Source organism: Nyctereutes procyonoides, unplaced genomic scaffold, assembly GCF_905146905.1.
Source record: "Nyctereutes procyonoides isolate TBG_1078 unplaced genomic scaffold, NYPRO_anot_genome, whole genome shotgun sequence".
In the NCBI taxonomy this organism is placed as follows: domain Eukaryota; kingdom Metazoa; phylum Chordata; class Mammalia; order Carnivora; family Canidae; genus Nyctereutes; species Nyctereutes procyonoides.
Window position 1 is genome coordinate 15,118 of NW_026575076.1, and position 12,996 is coordinate 28,113.

At 41.9% G+C, this 12,996-nt stretch overlaps 1 protein-coding gene across 1 annotated transcript; it reads right to left on the minus strand.

Moving 5' to 3' along the window:
* Positions 1 to 11,553: 11,553 nt before the first annotated feature.
* Positions 11,554 to 12,504, minus strand: LOC129514412 (olfactory receptor 12-like). The gene has a single exon (XM_055332964.1). It carries the CDS (start codon positions 12,502 to 12,504, stop codon positions 11,554 to 11,556), a length of 951 nt encoding a protein of 316 aa, XP_055188939.1.
* Positions 12,505 to 12,996: the final 492 nt, after the last annotated feature.

A 12,996-nucleotide genomic window follows, 5' to 3' on the forward strand; every position in this document is an offset into this window, starting at 1 on the left:
CCCGTCTCCCTTTACCCTGATCATCCTGGGCTGTGTCCTGACAATCTGCATTGACACCCCCTGCCTCCACCACACTGGTCAACTCAAGACCCTTCTCATGTCTCATGTGAATGGTCGCAATGGATTCATAATGAGCTCTAGCCTGCCCATTCCCTACTTTGTGTCCCACACAGAGCTCCTTGTGCAGAGTCACCAAATCCTCCCTCATGTCATAGTGCTCCCTAATGCAAATGAGTGACAGCTTCCCCACCAGCTGAGGGACCTGGAGAGGAACCCAGAAGGGTCTGGAACCCTCAGCTCCAGACAGGGACATCATGCTCGGAGATTCTCTGATTCTCTCCATCTGGCATGAATGTCTGTCTACCCACATCCAACTTTAGTGTGTGACCAGCTCTCATCTCCCAATGGGCTCTCTGTCACCTCTCTGATGTGACAGTTTCCTGTTTGTGCCATCAGCAGCCTGGTCACGCCCCCTCACTGCCAGTGTCCCATCAAATTTCAACTGTTTGTTGTAAAGTCGGCCTTTTTACTGAGCCATGAGCTCCCAGGGCTGGCCCTGGTCTACCGTATTTCTGCATCCCCGACCCTGTGGCCATGTCCCTTAGAAGGGTGTGCTCAGTACTCTGGTAACCTACTGATTGGAGCCTGAGAAATGCACTTCAGGTCACTGAGGGAGCCTGGTGCTGTGATCTCTGTTTACAATGAAAACCGGTCTCTTTAGCTGGAATGACCGTGAAACCCAAGACAGTGCTAGCCAGGGCAGGAGTGGGGTCACCTGTTCAGTGCTAGCCATGGCAGGAGTGGGGTCACCTGTTCAGCTGCTGAGGCAAGCCCTGAGTGCTTACTGTCTACCTTAGTTCTAATGCTTCCCTTACACACATGGTGTCCTTCATACATGGCACCCTGAGGGATGGCTGCCTTGACCCTTACTTCTTCCAGGTGAGGGACATGACTGTTCAAGATCACACAGCCAGCACCTGCTCTCCCAGGGTCTCCCAAGCTCCTGGCCCACATCGTGCTGATGATGACTAGGTTAGCAGGAGGACTCTCACCCTTCATCTTTCATTAATGTCTCCCATGCAATGAAGAGAGAGTGGGGAGGGGGCAGGGTAGGACCCTCAGGGACCCAGGTAGTCTGATGGATACCTGAGGTTCAGGCTTCAGGAGACTCCTTGATCTTGGTCGACTCATGAGAGGGAAGGGTCTCAGCTCACCTCAGTTTCCACATCTTGTTGCATCAGGCAGGCAGCAGAGCAAGGACCTGCACTTTGGGGTCACTGTGCTGGGTAGGTCTCTCCTCCTGCATGGCTGTGACTTGGAGCCTTGAATGGCCAATTACGTGAGCTTGTTTGTGTTCTGGCTTCTGGAGTGCTCTGGGACTCCTGGTTCTCCTGGGTCTCCTGTCACCAAGCTTTGTCTGACCTGCCCTCCTCTACCCATCCAGGCACCAAAATCCAGACGTTTCTGTGGTCCTCAGGGGGTGAGTAAAAGAGGATCATAAACTCTAATAGCCTCACTGTGGCCCTGAGTTGACTGTCCTCCCAGGGGTGGCAGGTGTGAACTCCTGAGCCCAAAGCCATTTCATCACCCCTTTCCCCATCACCTTACTCGTATCATTATCTGCAAGCTGAAATGAACTGTCAGGAAAAACAATCCCCTCTGGGATCATCTCCGTTGGTCTCCGTGCAGCTCCTCAGCAGAGTCTGACTCAGAAGTGGAAGATGACCACCCTGAATACATTTCTGTTCCTGCAGAGGGGTCAGGAAGAGGTTGCTTTTCTAAATCATGGAACCAAAATATGTTTGAGAAATTCAAGCACTTTGAATGTGTTGGCATGCAGTGAGGATGCCCCTCTGTTTACCTCAATCACTGTCCCAGCCCTTTGGGAGTTCTGGGGTTTCCATTATGTCACTTGTTGGGGAGATGTTGGCCTGGGGGCACTTGTGTCTTTTACTTAATTTGTTTTTTCTTTTTTTAAAAGTTGTATTTATTATTCATGAGGGACACAGAGATAGAGGCAGAGATAGAGACACAGGGAGAAGCAGGCTCCTCCAGGATCCCCCACATGGGCTTCAGGGATAGAGCATGATGCTCAACCACTGAGCCACCCAGGTGTCCCAATTTGTTCTTGTCCATTACATAAATATGATCACACCCAACATCGGGTTGGCATTTTTAATCTTTTTACCGTATACTGTGCAATTGTCACATTTGTATGTAGTGACATTCTCATTCCGTGTCTTCAGTGTTCTGTTGTGAAGGGGATTAGGACTTCCTCATTTCACTATGTGAATGCCTATTTAGGAATGCACATTTTTTGACACATGATTCATTAGCCAACTATTACTATATCTTGTTTCAGATGTGGTGTTCAGTAATTCATCAGTTGCGTATAACCACCCCTGCTCATCACATCACACACATATTTTAATGACCATCTCCCAGTTATCCCATGCCCCAACGATCTTCTCCCAGTAACCCTCAGGTAGTTTCCTAACTGAAGACTCACTTTTATTTTTTATTTTTTTAATAATAAATTTATTTTCTATAGGTGTTCAATTTGCCAACATACAAAATAACACCCAGAGCTCATCCCGTAAAGTGCCCCCCTCAGTGCCCGTCACCCATTCACCCCCACCACCCGCCCTCCTCCCCTTCCACCACCCCTAGTTCTTTTCCCAGATTTAGGACTCTTCATGTTCTGTCTCCCTTTCTATAATTTCCCACCCAATTCTTCTCCCTTCCCTTCTATTCCCTTTCACTGTTATTTATATTCCCCAAATGAATGGAAGATATAATGTTTGTCCTTCTCCGATTGACTTATTTCACTCAGCATAATACCCTCCAGTTCCAACCACGTTTAAGCAAATGGTGTGTATTTGTCATTTCTAATGGCTGAGTAATATTCCATTGTATACATAAACCACATCTTCTTTATCCATTCATCTTTCGATAGACTCACTTTTAAAATTGTACTCTGAAAAAGTCACTTATCCTAGGATGTACAATTTTAATAAATTTAAAAGGCACAATATATTATTGTTGATTTTAGGTACATCATCCCTGTAAAGCTTATTTCTCTTGCATGAATGAAATTGCTTCCTGTTCATTAAAAATTTAAACACCCAAGTCCTGGCAAACACCATCCCCTCCATCTAGCCTGCAGAACTCTCAGACTCCCTTCACCACATCCTTCACATGGCCATGTTTTTCTGGCCCAGCCTCCACCCAGGCTCCTTCACATCCTTGTTTCGCAGATGTAGATGAGAGATTGAGCATTGGGATGACCAATGTGTAGAAGACGGAGACCACCTAGCCCTGCTCCATGGACTCAATTGCTCCTGGCTGGGCATACATGACAAAGACAGTCCCAAAAAAGAGGGTCACTGCAGTCATGTGGGAGGCACAGGTGGAGAAGGCCTTGCATCTCCCAGCTCCTGAACCCATCCTCAGGATGATCACTATTATGTAACCATAGGAGATGAGGACCACAAATGTCACACGCACAATCATGAGCCCACAGATGTTCATCCAAGGTCTCCAGGATCACACACTGGGCTGAAGGTGGCACCAAACCACTGAGCCACCAGGGCTGCCCCCACAAATAAACTTTAAATGGAAGTTATTATGTATGGAGGATAAAGATGAGAGTAAGAAACTTAGCAGAAATGTAAAGCAATCAAGAGAATAATATCTAAATTTTTACAAGTATAGTGGCTACATTAGGAACTCAATGAAAGAATTTTACAGATTAGATATAGCTAGAAAGAAAGCTTGTGAAATGGAATACAGAGCAGTAGAAAATATTCAGAATCAAGTTTTGAGAAGCAAAAGGATAGAAAAATAAGAAATGAGGGTTAGGGACAAAAGATGTAGGGACATCCCTGCTATGAGTTCCTAAAGAAGGTTTAAAGAGATAAAAAGGCTGAATCATTGCTTGAAGAGAGAATGGCTACTTATTATCTCAAGCCAATGAAAGAAATTATTCTAAAGATTCATTAACCCTACCAAATCAAAGCAGGATTTATACAAATAACACAACACTTGAACATATGCTAGTAAAAATATTTAGAACCAAGAGAAAAAGACAAATATAAAAACAGCCTGACAGAGAACATGTAGTCACTTCAAGGGTAGATAAGTGGCACAGTCGGGTAGGCCTCTGACTCCTGGTTTTGACTCCGGTTGTGATCTCAGAGTTGTGAGATTGGGCTCCATTTTAGGCCCACATTCAGCGCACAGTCTGCTTGAAACACTGTCCCTCTGCCACTGCCCTTCCTCCCCTAAAATAAATAAATCCATCTTAAAAAGAAGACATATTCACCTCAAAGTATCAACTTTAGAAGTCAGAGTGGCAATTGGCTTATCAGACTAAAAATAATGGAAGCCAGTTTAAAAATATATTTTCCTTTCTTCAAAGAAAATAATTACCAGGTAGAATTCTACCAATAGGTATCCTTCAGAGCGCAAAGAAATGTAATAATAGTTTATGACTTCAATGCTCCACTTTCAATAATGAATTGTGCAACAAAACTCTCAGTAAGGAAATAACAGATGTGAACAGCATTACAAACCAAATACTTAACAGGCATATGTGGAACACACTGTGTTCATCAATAGCAGAATACATTAGTCTCCAGTGCACATGGAACATTATTCAGGATTGACCGTATGTTATTTCACAAAGCAGGTCTCAATAAATGTTAGAAGATTGAAAGTATAAGAAGTATGCTCTCCAAACAAAATGGAATGAAATCACAAAGCAACAGCATAAGGCCATTTGGAAAACTTACAGACACGTGGAAGCTCAACAACACATTTTTAAATCACCAGTGGGTCAAAGAAGAAATCACAATGGAAATTACAAAGTATTACGAGATTAATGAAAATGGGAACACTATACCCCAAGACTTAGGAGATGCAACGAAAGAAGGACTCAGAAATTTATAGCTATAAACACCAATATTTTTAAAAGATGTGTATTCCATAATTAACTTTCTATCTTAGGAAAGAGAGTAGAAAGGAATAAAAAACTAAGCTCAAAGAAAATAGAATGAATGGAATAATGAAGATTAGAGAAGAGATAAATGAATTAGAGGAGAGTAGAATAAGACACTACAATCGAAGACACTAAAAGCTAGTTTTCTGAAAATTTTGACCAACTAGACAAACTTTGGCTAGATGACGGAGAAAGTCAGAAAGCTTAAATTTCTAAAATCAGAAATGAAAGCAGACACATGACTTTTGCTCTTCGGAAATAAAAATTATCATAAGAATATATTGGAACAATCGTATTCCAACAAGTGAGCTAACCTAGACGAAATGAACCAATTCCTGGAAACAGTGTAACAGAACTGACTCAAGGAGAAATAGAAAATCTGAGCAGACATACAACAGACAGATGGAGTCAATAGTCAGAACGCTTTTCTAACAAAGAGAAGTTCAGGACCAGAGGGTTTCAGTGGTGACTTTTACCAGTGAATACCAGAATTAACACACGCAAAACTCAAAGTTTAAAATGTAGATAGGAGAAACCACTTCCTAATACATTTCATAAGGCCTTCATAAGGCCTACATTTCACACTAAATGGGGTCAAAGATATTACAAGAAAATGAAGCTAAAGATCACTATGTCTTATGAATATATGTACAAAAATCCTTATAAAAATTGAAGCAAGCCAAATCCAGCAGAACTTCACAGGTGTTATACAGTATAAACAAGTGAGAGTATCCCAGGGTAGCAATACTCAATCAATATAGAAAAATCAGGAATCGCTGGGTGGCTCAGCACTTTAGTGCCTGTTTTCTGCCTAGGGAGTGGTCCTGGAGTCCCAGGATCGAGTCTTATGTCGGGCTCCCTGCATGGATCCTGCTTCTCCCTCTGCCTCTCTCTCTGCTCTCTCTCTCTCGTGTGTGTCTTTCATAATAAATAAATAAATAAATAAATAAATAAATAAATATTTTAAAAATATAGTAAAATCATTCAATTTAGTATACCATACAAATGGAAGTTAGGGGAAAATAACTCACAAAATATTCTCCTTAGATATAGAAAAAAAATGCTGAAAGAAATTAAAGAAGACCTACTAAATGTAAAGATATCCAATGATCAAGGACTGGAAGACCTACTAATGACAGGATGTAGTAATCTCTGCATTTACATACAGACTCAATGGAATCCTATGGAAATTCCAGTTACTTTTTTTTTTGTAGAAATGAACCCTAAATAGCCAAAACGATATTTAATTTTTTGTATATTTTTTATTGGAGTTCGATTTGCCAACATGTACCATAACACCCAGTGCTCATCCTGTCAAGTGCCCCCCCCTCAATGCTGGTCACCCAGTAACCCCAACCGCCCCACCCACCTCCCCTTCCACTACCCTTTGTTCGTTTCCCAGGGTTAGGAGTCTCTCATGTTCGTCTCCCTCACTGATATTTCCCACTCATTTTCTCTCCTTTTCCCTTTATTTCCTTTCACTATCTTTTAAATTCCCCAAATGAATGAGACCATATAATGGCCAAAGCAACATTTGAAAGAACAAAGTAAGAGGGCTAACACTTCCTGGTTTCAAAACTGTCCTTGAACCAGAGCACTGTTGTGCTTGCACAAGGAGGGACATAGACCAAAGGAATGGAATCAAGAAAACAGAAATAAACTCACACACTTGGGATTTTCACAAGGGGGCCCAAAGTCCCCATCCAGTGGTGAAAAAAGAGTCCTTTTTCAAATGTTGATGGGAAAACTGAATATCCACATGAAAAAGAATGCATCAAGAGCTTTACCTCAATAATCAATGTGATTCATCATATCAGCAAGAGAAAAACCAAGAACCATAGGATCCTCTCATTAGATGCAGAGAAAGCATTTGACAAAATACAGCATCCATTCCTGATCAAAACTCTTCAGAGTGTAGGGATAGAGGGAACATTCCTGACATCCTAAAAGCCACCTACGAGAAGCCCACAGCAAATATCACTCTCAATGGGGAAGCACTGGGAGCCTTTCGCCTAAGATCAGGAACAAGACAGGGATGTCCACTCTCACCACTGCTATTCAACATAGTACTAGAAGACCTAACCTCAGCAATCAGACAACAAAAAGACATTAAAGGCATTCAAATTGGCAAAGAAGAAGTCAAACTCTCCCTCTTCGCCGATGACATGAGACTCTACATAGAAAACCCAAAAGCCTCCACCCCAATATTGGCATACAGCATTTGGCAGCGTGGCAGGATACAAAATCAATGCCCAGAAGTCAGTGGCATTTCTATACACTAACAATGAGACTGAAGAAAGATAAATTTTTTATAAATTTATTTTTTATTGGTTTTCAATTTGCCAACATACAGAATAACACCCAGTGCTCATCCCATCAAGTGCCCCCCTCAGTGCCCATCATCCAGTCACCCCCACTCTGCACCCACCTCCCCTTCCACCACCCCTAGTTTGTTTCCCAGAGTTAGGAGTCTCTCTTGTTCAGTCTCCCTTTCTGATATTTCCCACTCATTTTTCTCCTTTCCCCCTTATTCTCTTTCACCATCTCCCATATTCCCCTAATGAATGAGACCATATAATGTTTATGTATACAATGGAATAGTACTCAGCCATTAGAAACAACAAATACCCACCAAGAAAGAGAAATTAAGGAGTCAATCCCATTTACAAGTGCACCCAAAAACATAAGATACCTAGGAATAAACCAAACCAAAGAGGTAAAAGATCTATACCCTAACAACTAAAGAACACTTCTGAAAGAAATTGAGGAAGACATAAAGAGATGGAAAAATATTCCATGCTCATGGATTGAAAGAATTAATGTGAAAATGTCAATGTTTCCCAGGGCAATTTACACGTTTAATGCAATCCCTATCAAAATACCATGGACTTTCTTCAGAGAGTTGGAACAAATTATCTTAAAATCTGTGTGGAATCACAAAAGACCCTGAAGAGCCAGGGGAATATTAAAAAAAAAAACATAGCTAGGGGCATCACAATGCCAGATTTCAGGTTGTACTACAAAGCTGTGGTCATCAAGGCAGTGTGGTACTGGCACAAAAACAGACACATAGATCAATGGAACAGATTAGAGAATCCAGAAGTGGACGTGCTGAAATTATAAAATTATTAGAGGTGAAAGAGACATCAGTGGCAATTATTCTGACTTGGGATTACTCAGCAAATTCTTAAACATGACATCACAGTACAAGCAAAAAAATAAAAAAAGAAATAAGATAAAACAGACAAATTGAGCTTCATCAAAATTAAAATCTTGTGCATCAAAGAACACTTTCAAGAAGATGAAGACAAAACCTATATTAAGGTAGTTACTTTTGACAAATTACATATATCTAATAAGGATCTAGTATCCATGGAATATAGAGAACACTTCCAACTCAGTCACAAAAACACAAATTTAAAATGGGCAAAGGGCTTGCATGGGCATTTCTCCAAAAAAAAAAAAACAAAAAAAGTATACCTGGCCAATAAGAGAAGATGCTGAATGTCATTAGTCATTAGGGAAATGTGGAACAAACTACTATGAGATTTCGTTCATTTATTAGAATGCCTACAATTTTTTAATGATAGAGAAGAACAAATGTTGGTGAGAATATAGAAAAAATCATAACCTCATAATGGTGGTACAGCCTCTGTAGAAAGTAGTCCTGCCATCCCTCAGAAAGTTAGATGTAGAGCTTCCCTACGACCCACCCTAATCCACATGTAGGGATGTGCCCAGGAGAAATGACAATATATGTTCACAAATGTGCATAATAGCAATATTCATAAGGTAAAAAGCTAATGCAAGCCAAATGTGCATCAAATGGTGAAGAGATTAAAAAATGTGAAATATTCATACAGTGGAACAATCAATATTCAGCCATTTAAGAAGTAAGGTTCTTTTGGGTGGGGGTAGGAAGAGAGCACACAGGTGAGCAGGGGGAGGGGCAGAGGGAGAGAAGGGGAGAGGGGGAATCTTAAGTAGGATCCAGGCCCAGCATGGAGGCCCATATGGGGCTTGCTCACAACCCTGAGATCATGACCTGAGCCCAAATCAAGAGTCCGACGCTGAGCTAGGTGATCCACCTGGAGCCCCAAAGGGAATACTGATCTACTACAAGACGGAACACGGATGAGACTTGAAAACATATGCTGAGTAAATGAAGCTTGACACCAAAGGCTAAATATCCTGTAAGTCCATTTATAGAAAATGTGCAGAATAGGGACAGAAGTGCGTTTGTATTTACCAAAATATGGTTGGGGGAGACGGAAGGGAGTGTGCTGATCGGAATAGGGGTTTTTTTGTGTGCGATGAAACTATTCTGGAACCGGAGAGTTGCTCACTGTGGATATAATTAGAAATGAAACATCACACTTGATTAATACTTTGAAGTGGTAAAATTGTCACTTTTGTGTCAATGAGAATTGTTCCTCAGTTTACAATGTTAAAACTAAAAAATAATAATGGTGAAATAAGAACATTCACTAGCATTTTCACTGATAGAATTTACTTGAAGCACATCGACTATGCTAAAAAAAAAATCCCCTGAGTTCATAATACCAAAAAATAAAAAAAAAAACCCCTCATTGGTTACCTTTGGAAGCTGATGCTGAGGGAATTCAAGCAGTGACCCTCACATTGAGGAAATATTTGTCTCGAAGAAATTTGCTTTACAGAATATTGCTACTAATAAATGAAGACTGAAATACAGAATTTGAACATTATCATCTTATAAACCCCTAATGAAATAATGCGTTTAGGTAAGATTACTGATATCCACTAATATTAAAAAAAAAAAGAAGAGATGCAGCCAGGTGGACCTCTCAGTGGAAATAGAAACAACTCTTATGACATATTCTTGCCAAATATCAATCATAAATTAGAGTGAGACTTTAGGACCTACCAAGTACTGGAAATATAAGGAGCAAAAGGATATAAGGTGGTTTGCAGATAAAGAATCTGTTTGTACAATAAATAAAGTGCAGTAATAATTTTGACATGAAAATAGAGGGACAGGCAGCCAGTGAATTAGAGATTCAAGAGTCATGAAGAGAACACAGTATAAGGATGTTATTGAATCCAGTTCCAACTGGGACAGTTCTCCTGGGTTCCCCTGTCAGCAAGCTTTGTCTGACCCCCCCTCCCCTACATGGCCAGGCTCCACAGCCCAGAAGTCTCTTGGGCCCCAGGTATCAGGAGAAGAGCATAGACTAAGAGCAGACGCTGTGACCCTGAGTGGACTATTGTCCCTGGGGCAGCAGGTGCGAACTCCTGAGCCCAAAGCCATTTCTTCAACCCTTCCCTCCATCACCTAGGTATACCATTCTTCTGTGAGCTCAAAAGATCTTTCTGGAAAGACAATCGTCTCTGGGTTCCTCTCTGCTTGCTGCTGGTCTCTGTGCAGCCGACACTAATTCATGTTGGGAGAAGACCACTCTGAATACATTTCTGTTCCTAGGGAGGAATAATTGGAGGTTGTTTTTAAAAAGTATGAAACTGAAATGTGCCTGAAAAATTCAAGCACATAGAAAGTGTGTGGCCTGCAGTGAGGATGTCCCTCTGTTTACACCAATCACTGTCCCAACTCTGGAGATTTGGGGTTTCTACTTCTGCATCTTTGGGGAGGAGGAGGCCTGAGGGTGCATGTATCTTTCATTTAACTTGTTTTTCCTTTATAGATATGTGACCACACCCACATCAGGTCTGAATTTTTGATCTTTTATCAAATACTGTGTAATCCTCACCTTCTACAACAGTGACATTCTCTCTCTCTGTGTCTCAGTGTTCCATTGTGTGAGGGACCAAGACTTACTCATTTCAATCTGTGAATGCCTTTTAGGATTGTACATTTGTAAAATTAATTTGGTAAGCCAACATACACTATGGCAGTAATTTCAGATGTAGTTTTCAATAAATCATCAGTTGTATGTGACACTAGATGCTCATCACATCACAAGCCCACCTTGTTGCCCATTATCCAGTTACCCACACCCTCCCCTCCAGAAACCCTCAGTTTGTTTCCTTTTTTTTTGTTTTGTTTTGTTTTTTTTTAAGTTATATTTTATTGGAGTTCAAATTGCTAACATCTAGCATAACACCCAGTGCTCATCCCATGAAGTGCCCCCCTCAGTGCCTGTCACCCAGTCACCCCCACCCACCTCCTTTTCCACCACCTCTTGTTCATTTCCCAGAGTTAGGAGTCTCTCATGTTCTGTCTCCCTTTCTAATATTCCCCACTCATTTTTTCTCCTTTCCCCTTTATTCCCTTTCACTATTATTTATATTCCCCAAATGAATGAGACCATATAATTTTGTTTCCTATATAGAAGAGTCATTTTAAAAATTTTATTCTGAAAAGGGCACTGAACCTGAGATCTACAGCTTAATATTTTTAAGGGCACAGTATATCATTATTGATTGTAGGTACATGTACAGCTCATTGCTAAAGCGTTTCCTCTTGTTGACAGAGGTTTATGTCTGCTAAATAATAACTCCTACACCCCACTGGGGAAACCTCCATATACTCCATCAAGTATTCGGGACACACTTCATTACATGGTCATGTGTTTCTGGCCCAGCCTCTGCACAGCCTCCTTCACATCCTTGTTTCGCAGACTGTAGATGAGGGGATTGAGCATTGGGATGACCAGCGTGTAGAAGACAGAGACCACCTTGCCCTGCTCCATGGATTCAATTGCTCCTGGCTGGGCATACATGACAAAGAGAGTCCCAAAAAAGAGAGTCACTACAGTCATGTGGGAGCCACAGGTGGAGAAGACTTTGCGTCTCCCAGCTCCTGAGCTCATCCTCAGGATGGTCACTGTGATGTAGCCATAGGAGATGAGAATCACAAATGCCAAACCCACAATCATGAACCCACAAATGCCAAACAAGAGAAGTTCATTGATGGCCGTGTTACCACAGGCGATCTGGAGCAGGGGGGGCACGTCACAGAAGAAGTGGTTGATGCGGTTGGAGCTGCAGAATGGGAGGTGGAATGTGAAGCTGGTCTGCACAACAGAGTTGAGGCAGCCTCCACAGTAGGCGCCCAGCACCAGGCGAGTGCAGGCAGACTGGCACATGGTGATGGGGTAGCGCAATGGGCTACAGATGGCCATGAAGCGGTCGTAGGCCATAACTCCCAGGAGGAAGCCTTCTGTTGTGGCCAGCAGGGAGAAAAAGAAAAACTGGGTGGCACATCCAGCAAAGGTGATGATCTTTGATGATGAGAAGAAGTTGGCTAGTGCATTTGGGGTGATCACAGATGAGTAACACAAGTCTAGGAAGGAGAGGTTCTTGAGGAAGAAGTACATTGGGGAGTGCAGTCGGGCATCCAGGGTGATAACGATGATCATGAGGAGGTTACCCAGGACAGTCACCATGTACAGGGCCAGGAACACAGCAAAGAGCAGGGCCTGGGTCTCAAGGCCACCTCCAAATCCTTCCAGCACAAAATCTTGAAAGTAGGCCATGGAGAGGTTTCCATTACTGTGGGATGGCATGAGCCTCGGTCCTCACCACGGGAATTACACCTCCAGTATTAGCAGATTAAGTAGGTCAAGCTAAACTTCTGCTGAAGATAATTTAGAAAAGATAACAAAACCAAAATCTGAAGGTAAAAGGGAGTTAATGGGTTAGTGAAGAATTATTTTAAAAATTTCAAGATAAACACATAGGCCTTAGGATTTCATTACTGAGAGCTTATTTCTCCTTGTTACATAAGCCCATTTTGCAGAAGAATCTGTGAGGGCAGGTGGTTATCAGTGAGGGTTTGACTGTTGTGTGGAACTCCTGTTGCAGTGGTTGGTTACTAGGGACAATGCTAGATGCACCATAGGAGTGAGATAAATCAGAAGTAGGTATGCAGCTCAGCTCCTGACCATTTCAATCCCTAAAAGTGTATTAAGATGTGAACTGAGTGCTAGCGCCTCAGACACGTTGCAAAAATAGGCATATCTCAAGAGGAAGACACATCATCCTAGACCACAGGTGTT